We start from the raw sequence: 19,781 nt of genomic DNA, 5'->3' as shown, positions 1-19,781 counted from the left end.
CACTCACTGGAAAAACCACAGGCTCACAAGTATTATGGTAATGAATGACAACCTGTATTTATATGAATAAACTTTTATTGAATTTTAGATAATTAGAAAGAATAAAGAAATTACAAGATAAATGCTTTCTCAACAACATCTGATAGTTCCATCTTTTCTGGTTCATAGTATTTTCATATTTCTTTATAAAAAGTATAGACATTCATTTATTTAAATTTTTACAAAGTCAAGAACCATCGGATTGCAGGAGAAAAAAAGCAATGCTAAAGTAAATTGTATTTTTTAGCAAGAATGGAATGATGGTGACGGTTAGGTTCTACGCTTGGTCCTCTTATAAAAATAGTGTATGCAGCAGCTGTTGATTTCCATTTATTTAAATGACCTGAAAATCCCGAGGCCATTCCTTATGATGCCCGTGCTTGGAAGAAAAGAGGGCAAGCAGCCTGGAGAGGGGGCAGGGGGGAAGTGAGGGAACGCATCTGGGAAATGAATCACGGGGTTGATATTATAAATAATGTAGGAAGTAAATCTGAGGAGAAATCATCTGTGGGTTGCTTAACAACCCGTGATTAAGGCGAAACAGTCACCCGCAAGTACTGGCAGAGCCACACAGCACAAAACGTTGTGGGGAGCTGCGAAGTTATCTGATGGACTGCCAGGCCAGCCGAGGCGGGCAATGAGTCACAAACGGAGCCTCTCTGTGACAGAGGGGTACAATGCCTCTGGGGACATCCCTGGGAAACACAGCTGTTGCAGACCTAGGGCAGGCCCTCCAAAGGGCACACCTGAAGACGCTGCTATTGTCTTGGCCTGAATGCTGCTGCTAAACTAATTAGTTTGAAACAAACCCCAAACAAAATAACCCCGGCCCTGTAACAACCTACTAACCTCTACCTGTCACACAAAGGGCCCATTTATCTACTTCTGCAGAGAGGCACCAGGTGCTGCCCTCATTAGGAACAACTCAGTGTGATTAGCAGGAGGAGGGGCTGCACTGGGAAGCTGAGTCCCTTAGCCCGGCCTTGCTGCTCTGTGCTCCTCCGACATGACCTCCTGAGCAGGTCACTGAGAAGCGAGTCGCTCCTCCTACATCACTGGGGTTTCGAACAAGAACCCTCCTGGTTTCTTGTTTGTTCACTTTAAGCAGTCCTTGGAAATGATCGTTTCCCAGGACATCATGAACAGTTGCCGTGGGCCAGGACCTGATCCGAGACACGAGGAGGCTGGCAAGAACCTGCCGCCACAGCAATATTCCAAACATGGAATTCACGGCTCAGGAGAAGAGCAATAAATAAATATGAAGGGACATCCCAAAGAAGTTTCCTTTGCTTTCCCGCATGTCTTACTGCATTTCTTTTATTCGGAAGGTCTTCATTCTTTGATACATGAGCCAGTCAGGTGGGGACTAGTGTTCATCGTTTCTACCATGAAGTCCTCTACGTAAGGAGGGAGTGGGGAGACACAGAGATAATGCAGGCTTGCTCGCTGGTTTTACCTAAAGGTACTGCTCTTTTCCAATAACCTCATTACTTAAACGTCACCTGGCACTTTATAGTTTCCTGAAGAAACGAAAACAAACAAAGCCATTAAAGATTAGAGAACAAGCCCGTGCGGACTGCAGTTTGGGTCTGAGCTGCTTTTCTGCTTTCTTCTCGGCTTGGCACATCACTGAGGTTCAGCTTTTGAACAAGATCCCAGAAGTCGTCTGCTGGGGAAAGCGGTGTTCCCGATGGAGCCCTCTGGCCCCTTGACAAACCCTTAGTGGCCAGTGCTGCTTCTTGTGCTTGACACGAAGACAGGGCCGAGTGTTTCTCACCCAGCATCCGGCCTACCCTCCCGTGTATGGTGGATTCCGTTTTGAACACTGTCCATACCCCCTCTTGTCCTATACCAGGGACCCGGCCCGACTCTGGGCTGGTACCATGACAGGCACGGCACCAATGCGCTCCAGTGTTGCTTGGCTGACGGTGTAGGAGTGCGGATGCTGAGGCCGAGGCTTCCTGTTGACAGAGCCATTGCTCCTGGACACAACCTGTGGTGACACCCCTTGGTTGGCTGTCACTACCAGAGTCTTCTGGGGGGCTGGAGCTGGAGGGGTCCCATTCGCATAGCTGGCTGGCACATTGGCATGGCCCGAGCGGAGGGCGAGAGACGGGTGTAGGTCGGTGAAATGGGCCAAGGGCTCCGTGTTCCTATGAACTCGGGGGTGGTTGTGCCAGTAGCGGCTGGTGTAGGTGTTGGAAGAGGTCAAGGTGTTGTTCTCCGAGGAGGCTGTCTCGGTGTGAAATGCTTTGGCAGATGAGCATTTAGGAGGCAGATCGTCCTCTCTGAAAAGGAATTCAAAGAGAAAGGACAGTTGCCATTGGGGTTGACGTGAGATTCCACCTACCCTCCAGCACTCGTTCTTCTCGAGCTAAGGGGACTAGGCCCGAGAAACAAACATTTTCCGAAGCCACCGCACTTTCGTGGCAGCAAGTGCAAGAGCACCGCACAGCTTCCGTTTGCCCCACGTCCTCGGAGGCCAGGGTAAAGAAGCCGTGTGCCCCACGTCTCAAACTCTAAGAGAAGGAGCTACGAAAATTGTCCAAGACTACCTCCCCCAACCCATGCAAAATAACAAACGAATTTTTCCCTCTAGCCTTCTTTTTGCTGTTAACAGGAAGATAGCCCCATGTGGAAATCTGGGTTAATTGTTATAAAAGAGTTAATAAGTCAAGTCAGGGGTAGTGGGAAAGTTATTTCTTCAAGAAATTCTTAGAGGAGCTTGATTCTCTTGTTCTTGTGGGGGGGGGGGTTGCTGTGGTGGGATAATGGGAGGTTTCCCTTCACAGCCTTTTGCTGAGATACATCCATCCTTACCCGCAGTGCGAACTCTAAGGAATAATAAGAGGCTAAAAGAAGCTATTAATTTAAGATTAAGGCATTAACCAATTTATTTTCACATTTATTGCGTACTAGGCACCCTGCTGTATAGTTAAATATGGTGGCAGTAAGTGCAAGACAATGTGCAAATCTGAAAGGTGTAGCAAGAGGCAAAAAGGCAACTTATATGAGCTGTTGCCGAGACTCGTCTTGATTGAGAGGTTGGCATTTAGTGAGGAGAATGAAGTGGAAGGAAGTTCATATCCTTGTCTGAGTTGTCTTTCATGCCAACCCACACTGCTCTGGACTAGCTGTGTCCAGGTACTGTTACACTGATCTAGTGTCCCTTCCTGCTTGAAGATGAATTGTCTTCTCCTAAAATCCAAGTGACTTTCCTGAGTTCAACCCATGTGAACACAGAGGCTTTGAGGATAGTCTCTGGAGCCAGCTGCCTGCTGTTAGCAGCGATGTGATTTTAGGTAAGTTACTTAACTTCTGGCTCAGCTTCTTCAATCGCAAAACGGGCATATAAATAGTGTGCAGCTCTTTGTGTTGTTAGGAATCTTTCATATGAAAGTGATTGTCTTAAAAATAAAGCAAACATATCAAAATATACATATACCATGAGAAAGGAAACAAAAATACCAATCTACAAACAAATCTGACAAATGGCCCATCTCTGATAGGCTTCAAACCTAACACCAGAAAGACAAAGTGAAGGCCAGGTATAATTATCTCGAGGATGCAAATTTTTAGAAAACTGTCACAAAAAGGGGCAAATGTGGTTGATTGTTTAAATCAGCGGTTCTCAACCTGTGGGTCATGACCCCTTTGGAGGTATCAAATGACCCTTTCACAGGGGTCACCTGATTCATAGCAGTAGCAAAATTAAAGTTACGAAATAGCAACGAAAATAATTTTATGGTTGGGGAGGGTCACCACAACATGAGGAACTGTATGAAAGGGTCGCGGCATGAGGAAGGTTGAGAACCACTAGCTTAAATGGTTAACGCCAATGACTCTTGTATGCAGCAGAACCTTGAACTGCACGTGGGGAGTGACCGGGAGGTGGCACGGGGTGAGGGTGGCTGAAGGAAGCACACCCCTGATCTTCCTGATACGGGGCCAGAACACAGACGCTTAAGGGAGCAGAAGAACAACAGTGGGAACAAATCCGCAAAGTCCACTCCAGAAAGGAGACTTCTGACTCAGGGGCAGCACCTGTACTTCATTGCGACTATGAGCAACTAGACCTGGAACTATTTATATGTTTTTTTTAAGAGAATTATTGTTTGACGTCTATCTACCTAAGATGGTCAGGTTAAGCAATCCCAAGGAGACAGAAACAGGACCAATGGGTGAGGGGAGTGGTGAACTAATTATGTCAGGGACGGGGAAGAACAAGGGATCTAACATTGACAGTGAGTAAGAAGTGGTGTCCCTTGGGGGTGTTTGATCAATTGTGATGTATCCTAGAGGAATTCCTGAGAGGTGAACAAGGGGTAAGCATGATAATGGGGCAGGAGAAAAGAAAACATGAAATAGAAGAAACACCCAGGGAGTAAAAATTGTATTATATATATATATATATGTGTGTGTATGTATGTATATGTATAAATATAGACAAGTAGATATGTAAAGATATAAATGTATAAAGATAGGTTCATTTATCTAGGTATGTATATAAGGGAAGCCGATGGACTTTGGGTCATCATATCTCAGTACAAGAAGAATTTGTTCTAATAAGGTAGCAGTGTAGGAACTCATCTTCCTAACATGATCGCTGAAGACAAAATAGGTGCATAGCAAATGTGGTAAAGAAAGTTGATGGTGCCTGGCTATTAAAAGATATAGCATCTGGGGTCTTAAAGACTTGAAGTCAAACAAGCAGCCATCTAGCAAGGAAGCAATAAAGCCTACATGGAAGCAGCACGCCAACCTGTGTGATCATGAGTTGTCTACGGGAAAAGGTATCAGAAGTTCAAATACAAGCAATCAAACTGACCTATGAAAGAACATAGGCAAGGTGGAGACTCAAAGCCCATCTGTAAGACAACTGGACTGTCCCTCACAGAAGGGATGATACACCCAGGGTGCAGTACAGCACTGAAGAAACATACAACTATCCTCTAGTTCTTTAAAATATCCTCCTCCTCCCACTATTATGGCCCAGTTTTACTTCATTAATCTTTCTGGTCCTGCATATGTACATGGGCACAACCAAGATCTTTCGATGCATGAAATTCAGATAGATAAACCCTTCAGAAACAGTAAGGGGTAATACCGACTTCCTGAGGATACGGGAAGAGAGGTGGGGAAAGTGGAAAAGGGGGAACAGATAGTTTTGATGACTGCATAACCCCACTCGAAGGGAACAAACATGAGGATTGAAGAGAATGGATACAGAAAAGTGGGTGAAGGGAGACATCAGACAGGACAAGATATGACAAAATAATAATTTATAAATTATCAAGGGTTCATGAGGGAGGGGAGAACGGGGATGGAGGGGAAAAAATGAGGGACTGATGCCAGGGGCTTAGGTGGAGAGCAAACATTTTGAGAATGATGAGGGCAATGAATGTACAAATGTGCTTTAAACAATTGATATAAGTATGGATTGTGATAAGAGTTATATGAGCCCCCAATTAAACAATTAAAAAAAGAGAGAATGGATACCTGGGATTGTGTAAGTTAAGGCAAAATAATAATATATAATATATTGAAGGTTCAGGGCGGTGGTAGGGTGGGCGAGGGAAGGGATAAAAGGGAGCTGATATCAAGAAGCTCAATAAGAAAATGTACTGAAAATGATGAGGGCAGCAAATGTACAATTATGCTTGATCTAATGGAACTATAGATTGTAATCATATCTGTAAGAGCTCCTTATGTTTTAAAAAATTATTTCTATTAGATACGTAAAGAGGAGTGATATTTTGATTTTTATCCTTAGAGCCATAATAGATATGTGAGACATGGACCCCAAATTACGTTTGGATTCTGGCCACTGTTTAGTAACTTAGCCAGCACAGTCATGGGAATAAGCAAAGAAATCTTAGCTGCGCAAACTAATCGCAGACATTGGCTACACAAGACAAGGCACCTGACGCACAAACCTTATTTCATTAGGAATTTCTTCTTCCTCCTCTTCTTTATTTTTGCTTCTCCAGTAAAAGAACACCCCTAAAATTAGTGCAATGCAAGAAATGATAATAACTGCCCCAGTGCCAATGGCTCCAGCTATTAGTCCAACGCTCCTGGGCTGGGCTGCAAAATAGATTTAAAGAACGAAAAAAATAAAATAAAAGGAAAGCAGCATACACCCATGCAACTCTGTCACTATAAATTCACCAAAGAATCTTCTTAGTTTGCACAAAATTATTCAAAGCACAGCATGCGATATAAAATTCAACCTCGATTCACTTTCTATAATCCTACTGGGTACATACACAGAGTAGGCTCTCAAGCCCCCTTTTAATGAATGAATGAATAAGCCACAGAGCTCTGGGAGCAACCCACCGAGCAGAGTAGGCACACAGTGTGGCCCGCCGAGCTGGCCCGAGCAACTCAAAGGTCCCCTTGGTAGTCAGTGTGCCACTGTTTCATCTCACCACCACCAGAACACGCGCTCTCTTGGTAATGAGGCCAAAGAGCTCGGAATCCTCAACTAAAGAGAATGCCTATTTATGACTCAGCAACCCAACCACTGAGCGGATAAAGGGCATTACGATTAAAACACAAGACGGTCTTGTCATAGCCGTAAGATCAGGGCACCTTTCTGAACTGTCTATAGTACTAAATAATGAGTTTATGGCACATGCGAATGATTCTAATATAATAATCATACTATTAATAGAATGATAGACTACAGTAATAGAATACAGTAAATCTCCCCCAATGATCCTAAAGTTCGTAAGAAGGACCGAGGCTGAGGAGCATGCCAACACATTTTTACAGTATTTTCAGTAGTGACTAAAGCCAAAGGAATAGCTATTTGGTGCTTTCTGATGACCCCAAAACATTTTGGCAAAAGCCCTTATTCCCTGGTTCTATGAAAGCGCTGGAGTGGCAGACCCACAGTCAACATCAGAATTATACACACTTACGTGAAATAACCTGGAGGTCCAGAAGACAGGTGCTGGTCCCAATGGCGTTAGAGGCCACACACTGGTACAAACCTGAAGACAGAGCACTGATGTTCCGGATGCTGACAGTCCCCTGGACCTGGTCTGTCACACACAAACACATAAACATACATAAATATATTTATTTATACACATACATACACACATACATATACACACACATATATATAGTGGGTGTGTATTTTGGAGGAAGAATGAGAAAACAAAAAAAATTAACAGAAAATAACATTAAAAATATATAGCTTAACACAGAAGAGTTGTCAATCATTTCAATTTTCCCTTTTGGAGAAGTGTCTGGATCATGAACGCTGAAGGCTAATGTCACTACTTCACACCAAAGGCCGGACACTATATGGGCCTGCTGCAAATGAAATCTATCTTACAAAGATCTGCAGATTACCGTGCCTGCGTCTTACATGTCAGCCGGCTCCCTGTGGGAATGATGGCTAGCATCTATCCTAGAGGATTTAGGGTCAGTCAAAAACAATTTTAATTCTAAGGTAATGCAGTAACATAAGTTAAGCTCATTCCAATAATGCTCACTTCAAACCAGAAGAACTAAATGCCAACTCCATGCCCTCTATAGGACAGGATGTTAGTCCCTAACATCTAACGAGTCTTCTAGAGGCCCTCCAAGAAGCAGACACTTAGACACAGAAGAGGTTTCCCGAGCAAACACCAGCAAAGCAGATGGAGAGAGAGCTAGAGAAGGCTGGGAGAGCTCTCAGATGGCGATGCAGCTCGGTGTCCTGTGGAGGGAAGAGGGGAGGCGGGAGGATTGGGGAGAGAGATTATTAGACCCCAGTATAATTTTAAGGATGTTCCAGGCAGGCTGATGAGGAGCCCTTGAGCCAAAGGGACCCATTCAAAAATCCCTGCATCTGGCAAGAATAGTCCTGTGTGCGTAGCCCCAGGGTGTCCACATCCCAGGAGAATCAGGGCCTCCATGCAAATGCTGTGGTGGATCCAGAGGGGTTTCTGCTGGAGCTTGTCAGCCCACTAGGCTCCCAGGAAAGATGGGCAGGGCATTTTCAAGGCCACCTCACTGGTATTAAAGAAAAGCTTCAATCATTCACATTGACAAAGGTAACCAAAGTTAATAGTTATCACTCAGTATTTTTGTTTTATCTCCAGCTTTATGATGGTTCCAGGAGGTAAATATTATGAATGCCACAGAACAAATAAGGAGACTGAGACTTTAAATGAGTGGTGAGATGAGGGTTTGTCCTTGGGTACTGGATTGGATGGAGGCCTATCAGCTCCCTTAGCCAGTACATAACACAGCCAGCCACCTGAACCAGTCGACACACCTAGAAATTTACAAGTAAGTGGGACGGGCTCCTTATCACACAAGTTAAAAAGCAAACTTCTGACTCAAAGCCCGTGTTTTTGTGGGGCAAATCCTGACGCTAATCTCACCCCTTTTTAATACAGGGCGGCGCCAGCAGGGGACATATTGTTAACACAGTTAGCTGCTAACGGACAGACTGGATGTTCCATTTACAGGGGTCTTCAAACTTTTTAAACAGGGGCCAGTTCACTGTCCCTCAGACCCGTTGGAGAGCCGGACTATAGTTTAAACAAAAACTATGAACAAATTCCTATGCACACTGCACATATCTTATTCTCAAGTAAAAAAACAAATGGGGCAAAAACACCTGGCGGGCGTGATAAATGTCCTCGGCGGGCCGCATGTGGCCCGCGGGCTATAGTTTGAGGATGCCTGAAAGATACGTAGGAAAAACCGTCTGGGGAGAACCGTGCAGAGCAGTTTTACTCTGGCACACAGAGGGTCATCATGGGTCATAACTGATTCCACAGCGACTGCCTTCACATGGAACCAAGATTTAATTAGCTGTTTTCTGCTGGCAACCTTCATTTCTATGTACATCACAGGCAAATGCCGAGGAAAGTGTCAGCACAGGCTGATCAGACTTAACAAGTAAACATCTACTGTGTGCCTTTCTGAAGATGACATACACTGATACATGCGACAAACCCAGTTCCCACCTTGGTAGACAGGTAGGTAAACAATTACAATAAGTACGGTACGTGCTGGACTAGGTGACACAGGGTGCTAGAGGGGCCCTGCAGGGGGGAAGATGAAGCTTTCTGCTCCCCTAATGACTTACAGTCTCAGAAACCCACAGGGACAGTTCTATTCTGTCCTATCCTGTCCATATGAGTCAAGGTCAGTGAGTTTGGAGTTTGGTAGGGGGTACATAAGAGGGCGTCTAATGGAACAGAGGGGCCTGCAGACTTGTCCAAGCACCTTAATGAATTCAACAGCCATTGGGGTTCGAACTCTGTCCTCTGACACAGTACAATGGAAGGTGTTAATAAATGGCTGAGCCAGAAAAGACCCACTTGAATGAAACTCCAATGTATGCAACAAGGAAGGAGAGTTTTCAATGTTGTTACTGTTTGATGCATCTAACGAGTTAAACAATTACGTGTGTCATTCTGTGGTAAAGAGTCACTAGGAGTCTGAACCAACTGGCCGGCACTTACCACCGTGCATCTTACTTAGCTACAACATAATGCTTGGTAAGTTTATGCATTTGGAGGATAACACCTAAATTTATACACCTGGTCGTTTCTTGGCTCCCAGGTATATATTACTTCGTTTCCTTCACAATGGGGCAATCTTTAGTTTTCGTGTGGGTCACATGCATACTGAACATGGGAGTTTTCAAGACACCTCCTTTAATCTTCATATTTCTTATTTTTTCCAAAGCTGAAAAGCCTCTGAGAAGGTATGCAGTTTGCCCCCGATCACACAGCACACCCTACCAGCAGTCTATGTAACAGTCTTCTCCAAGTCCAAACCTCGTAATGATTATCCATATACTTGACATTCCAATACAGGATTTTAAAACCACATTATCCTGCAGGGTGTATATTTAAAGGGTATTTTTAAATCATTAAATGCTTCGGTATTATCAGTATTAAACTAAGCTTCTAGCCCAACTCCTTCTTCAAAGCATGTCATGATGTCACCATGCAAGAAAACCACAATGTTTGGACAGGCAACCTTATAATCTCATACACTGTGGTTTGCTTTGGTTTGCTTCCTAAACCCTGAAATCCTAGGAATTTGATCAGCTCACTCTGAGTGATAAAAAGACTTTGTTTGGGATTTCCATAGGCACAACTGGAAAGAATGTCAACAGCTAACCTATGTGGCTTTCTGGCATTCTGAGGAAAGATTTAAAGTTCATGCATTTAAGAAGTTACTTTGAAAAAACAGAACCACTTCCCTTCCTTTGATCCCTATAGATAAGCAGATACCATAAGATGATTACTCTCCAAAGTGATTCTTAAATGAGCTTGGCAAACCATGCTAGGGCTAATTCGGAATGTAATCAGGGAATGAGGCAGGCACATGATAGGAGAGGATTAACCGGGGGCCAAACCGCATATTGATGCAGACCAGGCGTTGCAGGAATGGGAGGCTTCATCAGTAAGCACCAGGCTGTTTCCAGGCAGAAAGCACAGCGTCCTTCCTGAAACTACCAGCCCCATTCCTCAATCTGTCGTTGCACTTGGCCTGCTCTGATTCAGAACTCTGATTCTGAAATCAGTGTAGCCAACACATGGTCCCTTGGTCTCCCATCCTGTTGAATGGAGAGCTTTCCTCTGTGAGGAACTAACTGCACGGTAGCTTGGTAGGTGCATCGAGTTGCTCCCACCCGGAGCGACTCTCTGCACGAGCGAAGGGAACACTGCATGGTCCGGCGCCATCTTCAAACTCTTCCCATGCCTGAGCCCACGTTGCAGCCATGGTGTCCCCCCATCTCCTTGAGGGTCTGCCTCTTTTTCGTGACCCTCCACTGTACCAAGCATGACATCTCCGCGGACTGGTCTCTCCTGACATGTCCAAATTATGTAAGGTGAAGCTTTCCATCCTTGCCTCTGAGGAGCACTCGTGGCTGTACTTTTCCCACAACAAATCAGTTTGTCCTTTTAGCAGTCCATGGTACTTTCAGTATTTGTTGCCAGCACAATTAAAACGCACCAATCCTTCTTTTGTCTTCCTTACACAATGTCCACTTTCACTTGCATAGTATGGAAGGCAAGCACACACAATCAAATCCCACTCTGCAGTACTGCACAGCAACACCATAGCGCACGCGAGTGATGCACTTGGGTGAGAATGCCCTTCACAACTCAAGAGAAACAAGCATAAAGGTGGATTTCCAGTTCCAGGCTCTTTCTTGAACGTGTAGACTCACATCTCAAACTGTGGACGGTGCAGAAGTTACAGGCTTGCGATCTGGAGTGCGGCAGCCTGAGTTTGAATTCAGCTCCACCGCCTTCAAGGTCTTGAGAGTGCTACCCCCTCCTCTTCTCTGAACTTTCCTCATCTCTAATAGGCTGTCAAAGTGCCTACATTCCACAGGGCTACTGGGACAACGAAGTGAGGGTTACTAAGTGAGGGTTACGAAGTGAGGGTTACGAAGTGAGGGTTACTAAGTGAGGGTTACGAGGAGGACGGAGTGAGATAACTCCACGTATCCGTAGTGTTTCCAAGTCAGAATCTCCTCCTCACATTTCTTGGGAAGTTCACATATTTTTTTCTGAAATCGGTCAAAATATCTGGTAAATGCTAAGAAAAATACTGTGAGTTCTAGTGTACCTACATTCCCAAGAGTTATTAATCTTCAGGATTTGAGGGCAATAAAAATAAATTCCTAAAATCTTATCCTATATTTTTCATAACATGACTGATGTATTTTTTAGATAATAATGAACAATCATAATAGTAAACATCAAGTCATTTCTCATAAGTTTTTAAGCATTCTATAAATATAGATTAATAAATACATCATTTAAAAAGAGGACTTGATGCAAAGGGCTTAAGTGGAGAGCAGATGCTTTGAAAATGATGAGGGCAAAGAACGTACTGATGTGCTTTACACAATTGATGTATGTATGGATTGTGATAAGAGTTATATGAGTCCCTAATAAAATGTTTTTAAAAAAATAAATACATCATTTTTTATTTGAGATGATATGCTACAACATGATTATATATTCTGATAATATAATGTAAACATAGATAACAGTAAAACGGAACACTAAAACCAAAAAGGACCAAAATAATTTCAAAACTTATCAACAATGCATATATTTAACCTTTAAAATGTGTCATTCTTAAGATGAAAAGATTTTATAATATGAAACAAAAGTACATAGTCCAATTTCTAAAAATCATTTTACTTTGGGCTTGTACAACTCTTATCACAATCCATACATCCATCCATTGTATGTCAAGAACATTTGCTCATTTGTTGCCCTCATCATTCCCTAAACATTTGCTTTCTATCTGAGCCCTTGGTATCAGCTCATTATTTTTCTTTGTTCCATGCCAAACATTATAGAAAATCTGATTGCACTTTTGTGTTGCGTGTCACTGAATGAAGAGCATTCCCCAAAGCACCTTCAAGTTGGACGTTATGGCACACACGGCTTCCAACGCGTTCCTTTCCATTATTCAACAGTGAACATATTTGCTTATCCTAACAAGGGTTTGCCACTGAAATCTATATTGCTTTTGCCAATTCCAGATTTTAATCCATTCTGATTTCATGCCACTGCATTTGACAGTAGCATTCTTCTCGTTGAATTTCTGCTGTGGAAGTGTTTACAAAGAACGGGGGTTGCTGGAGGTTCCATCGAGACGCTGTGTACAACAGAGCGAGACACCATCCGGGCCTGCACCAGCCTCACAGCCCTTGCTTTGGAGCCCACTGATGCTTCTACTGTGTCCATCCAGCTGAGGATTCCCCTCTTTTTTGCATGATGTCCCTTTCCAGGCACGACTCTCTTCTGATAACACGGCCAAAGTGCGTGGGACAAAGCCTCACCATCCTCACATCCAAGGAGTAGTGGGATTATAATTTTTCCAAGGCAGATCTATTTGTTCTTTTAGCAGTCCATGGAACTTAAAAATCCTTCACCAGCACCACAACGGAAATACATCAACTCTCCTCGGGTCTTCTTTGTTCAATGTCCAAGGTTCACATGCATATAGTGATGAGAAATGCCAGGACTGAATACTTAGTTCTCAAAGTAAAATCCTTGCTCGTTTACAAAGAACGGTAGCCAATAGCAAATATTCCCACATATCGGTGAACATTGTTGGGAAATACTTAAATAATGTAACATTGTGATATCCTGGTATTAATGGCATTCCACAAAATGACACACATCAAAACTTATTTTGCTTCCAACACTTATTTCTGGAATACCACTCAATGTATAATATATACTATGTATATTAATCAACAGAAGTCAATTGAAGTCCTTTGCAAGAATGACTCACCATTAACGACAGGTCCCTGAACACACACTTAAACGTTTAAAGCATGGCAATGATCCATCTACCTCTGGGTCATCCCATTCTTCTCCTATATAATCTGTTCTAGTTCCCAGAAATGTCAACATTTCTAGTTCTTGCTTGACATCAGGGTCTCTGTACTGATGGTTAAGTCGTCGTTCTCAGCAGGATGGCACTTAGTGCTCAGGAAATGTTAGCTGTTATATCATCATTTCAACTCCATTTAGAGATACTGTGAGACCACTTACTCACCCACCCACCATGTTCACCAAGCAATCCTCTAATAAGACAATGGTTCTCAGCCCTCCTCATGCCGCGGCCCTTCAATACAGTTCCTCGTGTTGTGGTGACCCCTCCAACCACGGAGTTACTTTCGTTGCTACTTTATAACTGTCATTTTGCTATTGTTATGAACTGGGCGACCCCTGTGAAAGGGTCATTCCACCCCCCCAAGGGGTCGCGACCCCCAGGTTGAGAACCGCTGCTCTAAGAGATCCTCCACTGAATTAACCAGGTCCCTCTTCATCTGGTGGCTCCAGAAAGAAATCAATAGTCACTTTGACTCTTCTGGTTTTCTGAGTCACAGCACGCAAGCACATTCCAAATCTTGCTTCGTTTTGCCTGCCATTCTCTTTAATTGTACTCTTTCCCATGCCTTTTCCATCCCAACCACCAGGTCATAGCTTGGGCCCTCATCCTTTCCTGATGGGGTTATTATCAAAACCGACACACACACACACACACACACACACACACGAGTGGCTGCCAGTCTTTCACCTTGGTTGCACCATGCTCTCAAACATCAAGAGGGAGTCCTGAACTTCCAACGGGGCTGGCTTCTTTCTTTCCTTCCTTCCTTCCTTCCTTCCTTCCTTCCTTCCTTCCTTCCTTCATGTCAGAGGGCAAAACGAATAGGAACCACGTATCACAATAACAACTTGCCGGAAGGGAGAAATAAATGCCTAATTTTGTTTCGTTTTCTCCTTTTCCAAGGAGAAAGATGCTTCTGCTCCTCACGAGACAGTGGTAGAAACACTCCTGTTGAGTAGGGAGAAGCAGCAGCAATTCAAGGGAGGAGGGCCCCGACTGCCCGGGCTTCCAAGCACAGCAGAATGGGAGTGGAAAGACCACGTTCTCTCAATCCGCAGCGGCTGGGCAATCCAAGTATCCGCTCAGCCTTCGCCTTTGTAACATGATAGCACTAAACCACGGTGGGTCAAGGGTTAATTCGAGAGCACTGCCACGAGGGTTCGGTGATGCGGGGGTTTATTCCAGACAAGTCCTGTCTAAGCATGGCTCCATGATCAGAAGACAGCTGCAGACAAGTTCTCTAAGGCATGCACTTGGGTTAGCCTCCTCAGGATGGCTTCACAAAAAGGCCCAATTAAAACAGTGGCTTCTGAGGGGACCTGTAAGGCCAGCGACATTCAAGGCAGAGAAGTCAGCTAAGGAGATTCTGAAGGGGCCATCTGGATAGGTCTTCTCAAAGGGAAGGGGCTGATCATGAAGAAGTTTCAGGAAAATGGAAAACTGCATTGCTGAGAAAAAGGCCAGGAAATGTGTGCTGAGGGGTTCTGTTTTGTTTTGGATCATGGCAATGCACCTGCTCATTCTTCAGAGGTAACAAGGAAGGTCGGAGAAGATTTGCACCAGGAAACCTTACTCCATCCATCCTAGAGCTCTCATCTTGCCCCCCAATTTTTGTTACCAAACCACCAAGTGCATAGAAAAGAAACACAGTTTGGGCCAACTGGATAAAGCCCAAAGCACTATTCGACATGATAGAAACTAAAGAGTTCTTCGAGGAAGGGTTGTTGTTCAGTGATGCCAAGTCGATCTGACACTCTCTGCACAGCAAACGTAAACACGACCAGGTCTTGGGCCATCCTCTCAATCGCGGTTATGTCTGCCCATGGCTGCAGTCACTGCATCCATGCCGCTTTCTGAGGGGCTTCTTTCTCATGGGCTCTCTATGAAGCCTGATATCCTTTCCCAGAGACTCATCTGTCCTGGGGACACGCCGAAAGTATGTGAGACGGTCTCGCCATCCTTGATTTCCCTTCTCTCCCATTTACCTATGCAGATGAATATAGATTCAAAGATTTGGTACTTTGCGAATGAATAAGGCCTACTGATTTTAATGCCCAAGATGTCTGAGATTTAGTCAGAGAACCCCTTCAAGCTAATCCTGATCCAGAGTGTGTGTGTTGCCGGACAGGCTGCTGGATGTACTCCTCTGATGTAAAACACCCCTTTCTTAGAGAGTGCACATTTATTAATATTAAACCAAGGCAAATACAATTAGCAAAGTAAATCTGAAAGAAAAAAACCCTACGATATTCGGGGATTACATGCTATTTTGAGATCCACTTCATTGGTGCAGATGTCAAGAGGTGAGTTTTAATTTCGAAAATGACTTGTGCATTATTACAGTAGATGAAGCTATTCAAAGCAATTCAGAAGACTGATCCAGGATCTGAATTATAGAAGATAAAATGTTCATGCTTGTCATTCAAGCTCCCTTTCATACCTAAAGTGCCAAAGCATATTAAAGATGCAAAAAGAATATCAGGAAGTCTGCCTGGTAAGTACTTATCTGGGAAGAAATAGTTATGGGAGGTTCTTTCTAACTTACATACCAATAATTACTTTCACAACTTCATGTGGTTCTGAACTATACTTGCACGACAACTTGTAGGGTAGTAAGGCTGCTACAGCAGGCTGTGGAGATGATCTTGCTCAACTCTTTTATTTTCATGAAAAGCAACCTAAGCCCAGGGAGCTACTCTGTTAGTAGAAAAGTAGGAATTTGAATATCGTTTCTGGATTGGAAAATAAAGGTTATTATATGCATGCCACTTACAATGGTGAGATTAACAAATTCATCCATTTAAAAAAAAGCAATCAAGCAATCAGTAGAGAACAGCAGTATTTCAGTGATTAAAACCCAAAATTTATTAGGTTGAAAAGAAGTTTAAAATGAATAATGGTTTCTAACTTAATTAAGAGATAATGGAAAGCTACCTTAGTATTTCTGTTGAGACTTTTTAAAGGAAACACAGGCACTTTAGAGCTGGTGGCCTTAGATCTTCACTATGTCTAGCCTCACAATGAAATTTAGGATTGTACTTTTTCCATGACAGCTATGTACTAGCAATATGATTCCAATATACCAGGTATGATTAAGGTATTTTGAGGTCTGTCTAGATTTAAGTTACTGCCATCGGATTGATTTCCACTCACTGACAACCTATAGGACAGAGTAGAAAACTGCCCCTGTGGGGTCCTGAGGATGTTAATCTTTGTCGGGGTAGAAAGCCTCAACTTCCTCCCTCAGAGTGCCTGGTAGTTTCAAACTGCTGACCTTGCAGTTAGTGGCCCAATGTGTAATCCACTATGCCACTAGGGCTCCCTCAGACTGAAGATTGATAAATCTTTCCTGAGAAAGCCATCAGATACATTTTCTGGGTTAGATCTGATACAACACAATACTCAAAATGACACCTTCCATTTTCTCTACACAGAAGATTTTATACAGACCGTTATGAGTTTCCCTCAAATTCCCCAATTTTTCAAAAACTTTCCCCTCACATGAGATTTAAATAGCTGGATTTCTATGTAGAAACTCAGTGACGCTCATGCCTCCTCCATCGTTGCCTGTCTGTGTGAGCAACTCCTGGATCCCCAGTGGTTTGAGCCCTTTACCTGTTCCCTTTCTCATCTTCCTCCTCTAAACAGACTTGAGGCTGAAAACAGGAGGACCAACCCTCTCCTGACCATGTTGGTATTTCTCATTCCAAAAGAGGCATTTGGGCCTCAAGCAGGAAGTGGATTCTTACTTTTACATTTCAGGGACAGCTTTACAGCTTTCTAACAATAGAAAGAAGCCGCTGCTCAGCAATTTTAAATCATCACTGTAATTGAATAAAATTTCCAAATACAGTTACCACCAGATGATACAATTTCATAAAGAAAACACAATGAAAAAGAAAAGGTTTTATTCCCTTTGAAGTCTGACACACAACACGATCCAGGTAGCATTTTCAGAAGTTATCTCCAGCGAGTTCTGTTTTTCAAAATCTATCAAAGTTAATTATTTCGGAAATTTATACGAGTTAGCATTTTCTGTGATGACTGATCCAATGAGTAAAATAATGCCATACGTACCCTGAGTGGCTGTTGGAGGTAGTTTGAGGGCATTATCTAACTTCTCCCAAAGATACGTGGGCCGAGGAATGCCTTCTTCTGAGCTACAGAGCAGCATTACATCACTGCCGATATCCTGGGATCCTTGGATTTGGCAGTTTGGGGCAGAAGGGGGAACTGGAATAAAAATGAGGGACGCATTTACTATGAGCCAAATGATGATGGAAGTGACCTCAACAATCAGGACATTGAATTTCAGCTAAGATTGTGGGGGTGGGAGTGGGGATGGGGGTGGGGAACACCAGAACTCTCTCATGGGAGAAATAGGAAGATAATCCGACACTAATTCACACAGCTCAGGTGCACAGGGGCATGGCCTACTGCAGGAACAGACATGCAGAAAGAGGCTCTTTCTAACGTTTCAAGGTAGCTTACAGCCTCAGTTTCACTCTACTTCCTCTTAAGAGGAATTCTTACCATTAACACATTTACTTTAAAAATGTTCATAGCGGGGGGAGCGGGGAGGGAGGGGGGAAAAAGAGGACCTGATGCAAAGGGCTTAAGTGGAGAGCAAATGCTTTGAAAATGATTAGGGCAAAGAATGTACTGATGTGCTTTATATACAATTGGTGTATGTATATGTATGAATTGTGATAAGAGTTGTATGAGCCCCTAATAAAATGTTTAAAAAAACAATAAAAAGGGAAAAAATGTTCATAGCAATACATGCACACCTGAGAAAGGAAGAGAGACTCATGATTGATATGTTGGCACAAAATTTACAACAACTAGTCCAGAGTCAGCAAGACAATCCTACTAATAGCAAAAGAAAAGAAATTATAAAAATCAGGGCTGAGATTCAGGAGAGAAAAAAATAAGAAAACTATGGAAAAAAATGAATGCTACTAAAAGTTGGTTCTTTGAAAGGATAAACAGAATCGACAGACCAATGGCAAACCTAACCAAAGAAATTGAGGGAACAAATTTCAATAGCAAGAATGAGGGATAAAAGAGGGGATAATACAACAGATTCTAATGAAATCAAAAGGACAATTACACAGTACTATGAAGGATTATACTCTAATGAATTCAACAACCTGGACGACATAGACAAATTCTTGGAAAAACATTCCCTCCTTAGACTATCCCTAACGGATGTCAAGAATCTCAACAAACCTATGACAATAGAAGAAATAGACAAGATTATTAAGGGATTACCAACAAAAAATTGCCTGAACCAGAAGGCTTCACAGGAGAATTCTGCCAAGCAGTCAGGGAAGAGCTAACACCAATCCTACACAAATTCTTCTAGAACACAGAAAAAGACTGCAAACTCATGAACTCCTTCTATGAAACTAGTATAAGTCTGGTATCAAAACCGAGCAAGCATCCCACAAGAGTCGAGAACTACAGAACCAATATTCCTAATGAACATCAATGCAAAAATCCTTAACAAAATAATGGCCAATAAAATACAAAAGCATATAAAACAAATAATCCAGCATGACCAAGTGGGATTCATACCAGGGATGCAGGGATGGTTCAATATACGAAACACCATCAGTATCATTTACCACATTGACATGAAAAAAATATAAGAACCACATGATAATATCAATAGATGCGGAAAAAGCATTCAACAACATCCAAGACCAAGTCCTGCTTAAGACACTCGAGAAGATAGGGATGGAAGGAAAATTCCTCAAGACAATACAAGCTATATATGAAAAACCAACAGCCAACGTGGTAGTCAATGGAGACAAGATGAACACAATCCCACTGAAAAAGGGGACCAGACAAGGATGCTGCTTGTCCCTACTCTTATTTAACATCGTGCTGGAGGTTTTAGTTAGCAGCATAAAGCAGAGCAAAAACATCAAAGGTATTTGTCTTTGAGGAAGGAAGAGGTGAAACTATAGTTATTTGCAGATGATATAATTTTATATGCGGAAAATCCTAAAAGCTCCATAAGAAGAGTACTGGAAGCAATAGAGGAGTTTGGCAGAGTGGCAGGATACAAGATCAACAAACAGAAGGTCCATCGGACTGCTACGCTCATCAGACAAGACCATAGGAGAGGAGATCAAAAAGGTAGTACCCTTCACAATAGGCAAGCACAAACTAAAATATCTAAGGATACACCTGACTGAACAAAAGATCTACATGGGGAAAACTACAGCACACTACTACAAGAAACCAAGAGCGACCTCAACAAATGGAAGAATAGCCCATGCTGGTGGATTGCAAGACTCAGTAAAGATGTCAGTTCTAGCCAAGGTACTATATAA

At 43.0% G+C, this 19,781-nt stretch overlaps 1 protein-coding gene across 1 annotated transcript in view; it reads right to left on the bottom strand.

Annotated features, from left to right (window-relative positions):
- Positions 1-252: 252 nt before the first annotated feature.
- Positions 253-19,781, bottom strand: part of IGSF11 (immunoglobulin superfamily member 11) — a 159,636-nt gene continuing 140,107 nt past the window's right edge. The window contains exons 4-7 of the mRNA XM_075542947.1: positions 17,515-17,670; positions 6,966-7,088; positions 5,976-6,126; positions 253-2,327 (exon numbers count right to left, since the gene is read on the bottom strand). Of these exons, the coding sequence (XP_075399062.1) occupies positions 1,886-2,327; positions 5,976-6,126; positions 6,966-7,088; positions 17,515-17,670 (872 nt within the window). The 3' untranslated portion in view covers positions 253-1,885. The remainder of the gene's footprint in view (positions 2,328-5,975; positions 6,127-6,965; positions 7,089-17,514; positions 17,671-19,781) is intronic.

This window comes from Tenrec ecaudatus, chromosome 2 (assembly GCF_050624435.1).
Source record: "Tenrec ecaudatus isolate mTenEca1 chromosome 2, mTenEca1.hap1, whole genome shotgun sequence".
In the NCBI taxonomy this organism is placed as follows: Eukaryota; Metazoa; Chordata; class Mammalia; order Afrosoricida; family Tenrecidae; genus Tenrec; species Tenrec ecaudatus.
The sequence above is the reverse complement of the archived record's forward strand: the minus strand, read 5'-3'. Positions and strand labels throughout refer to the sequence as shown.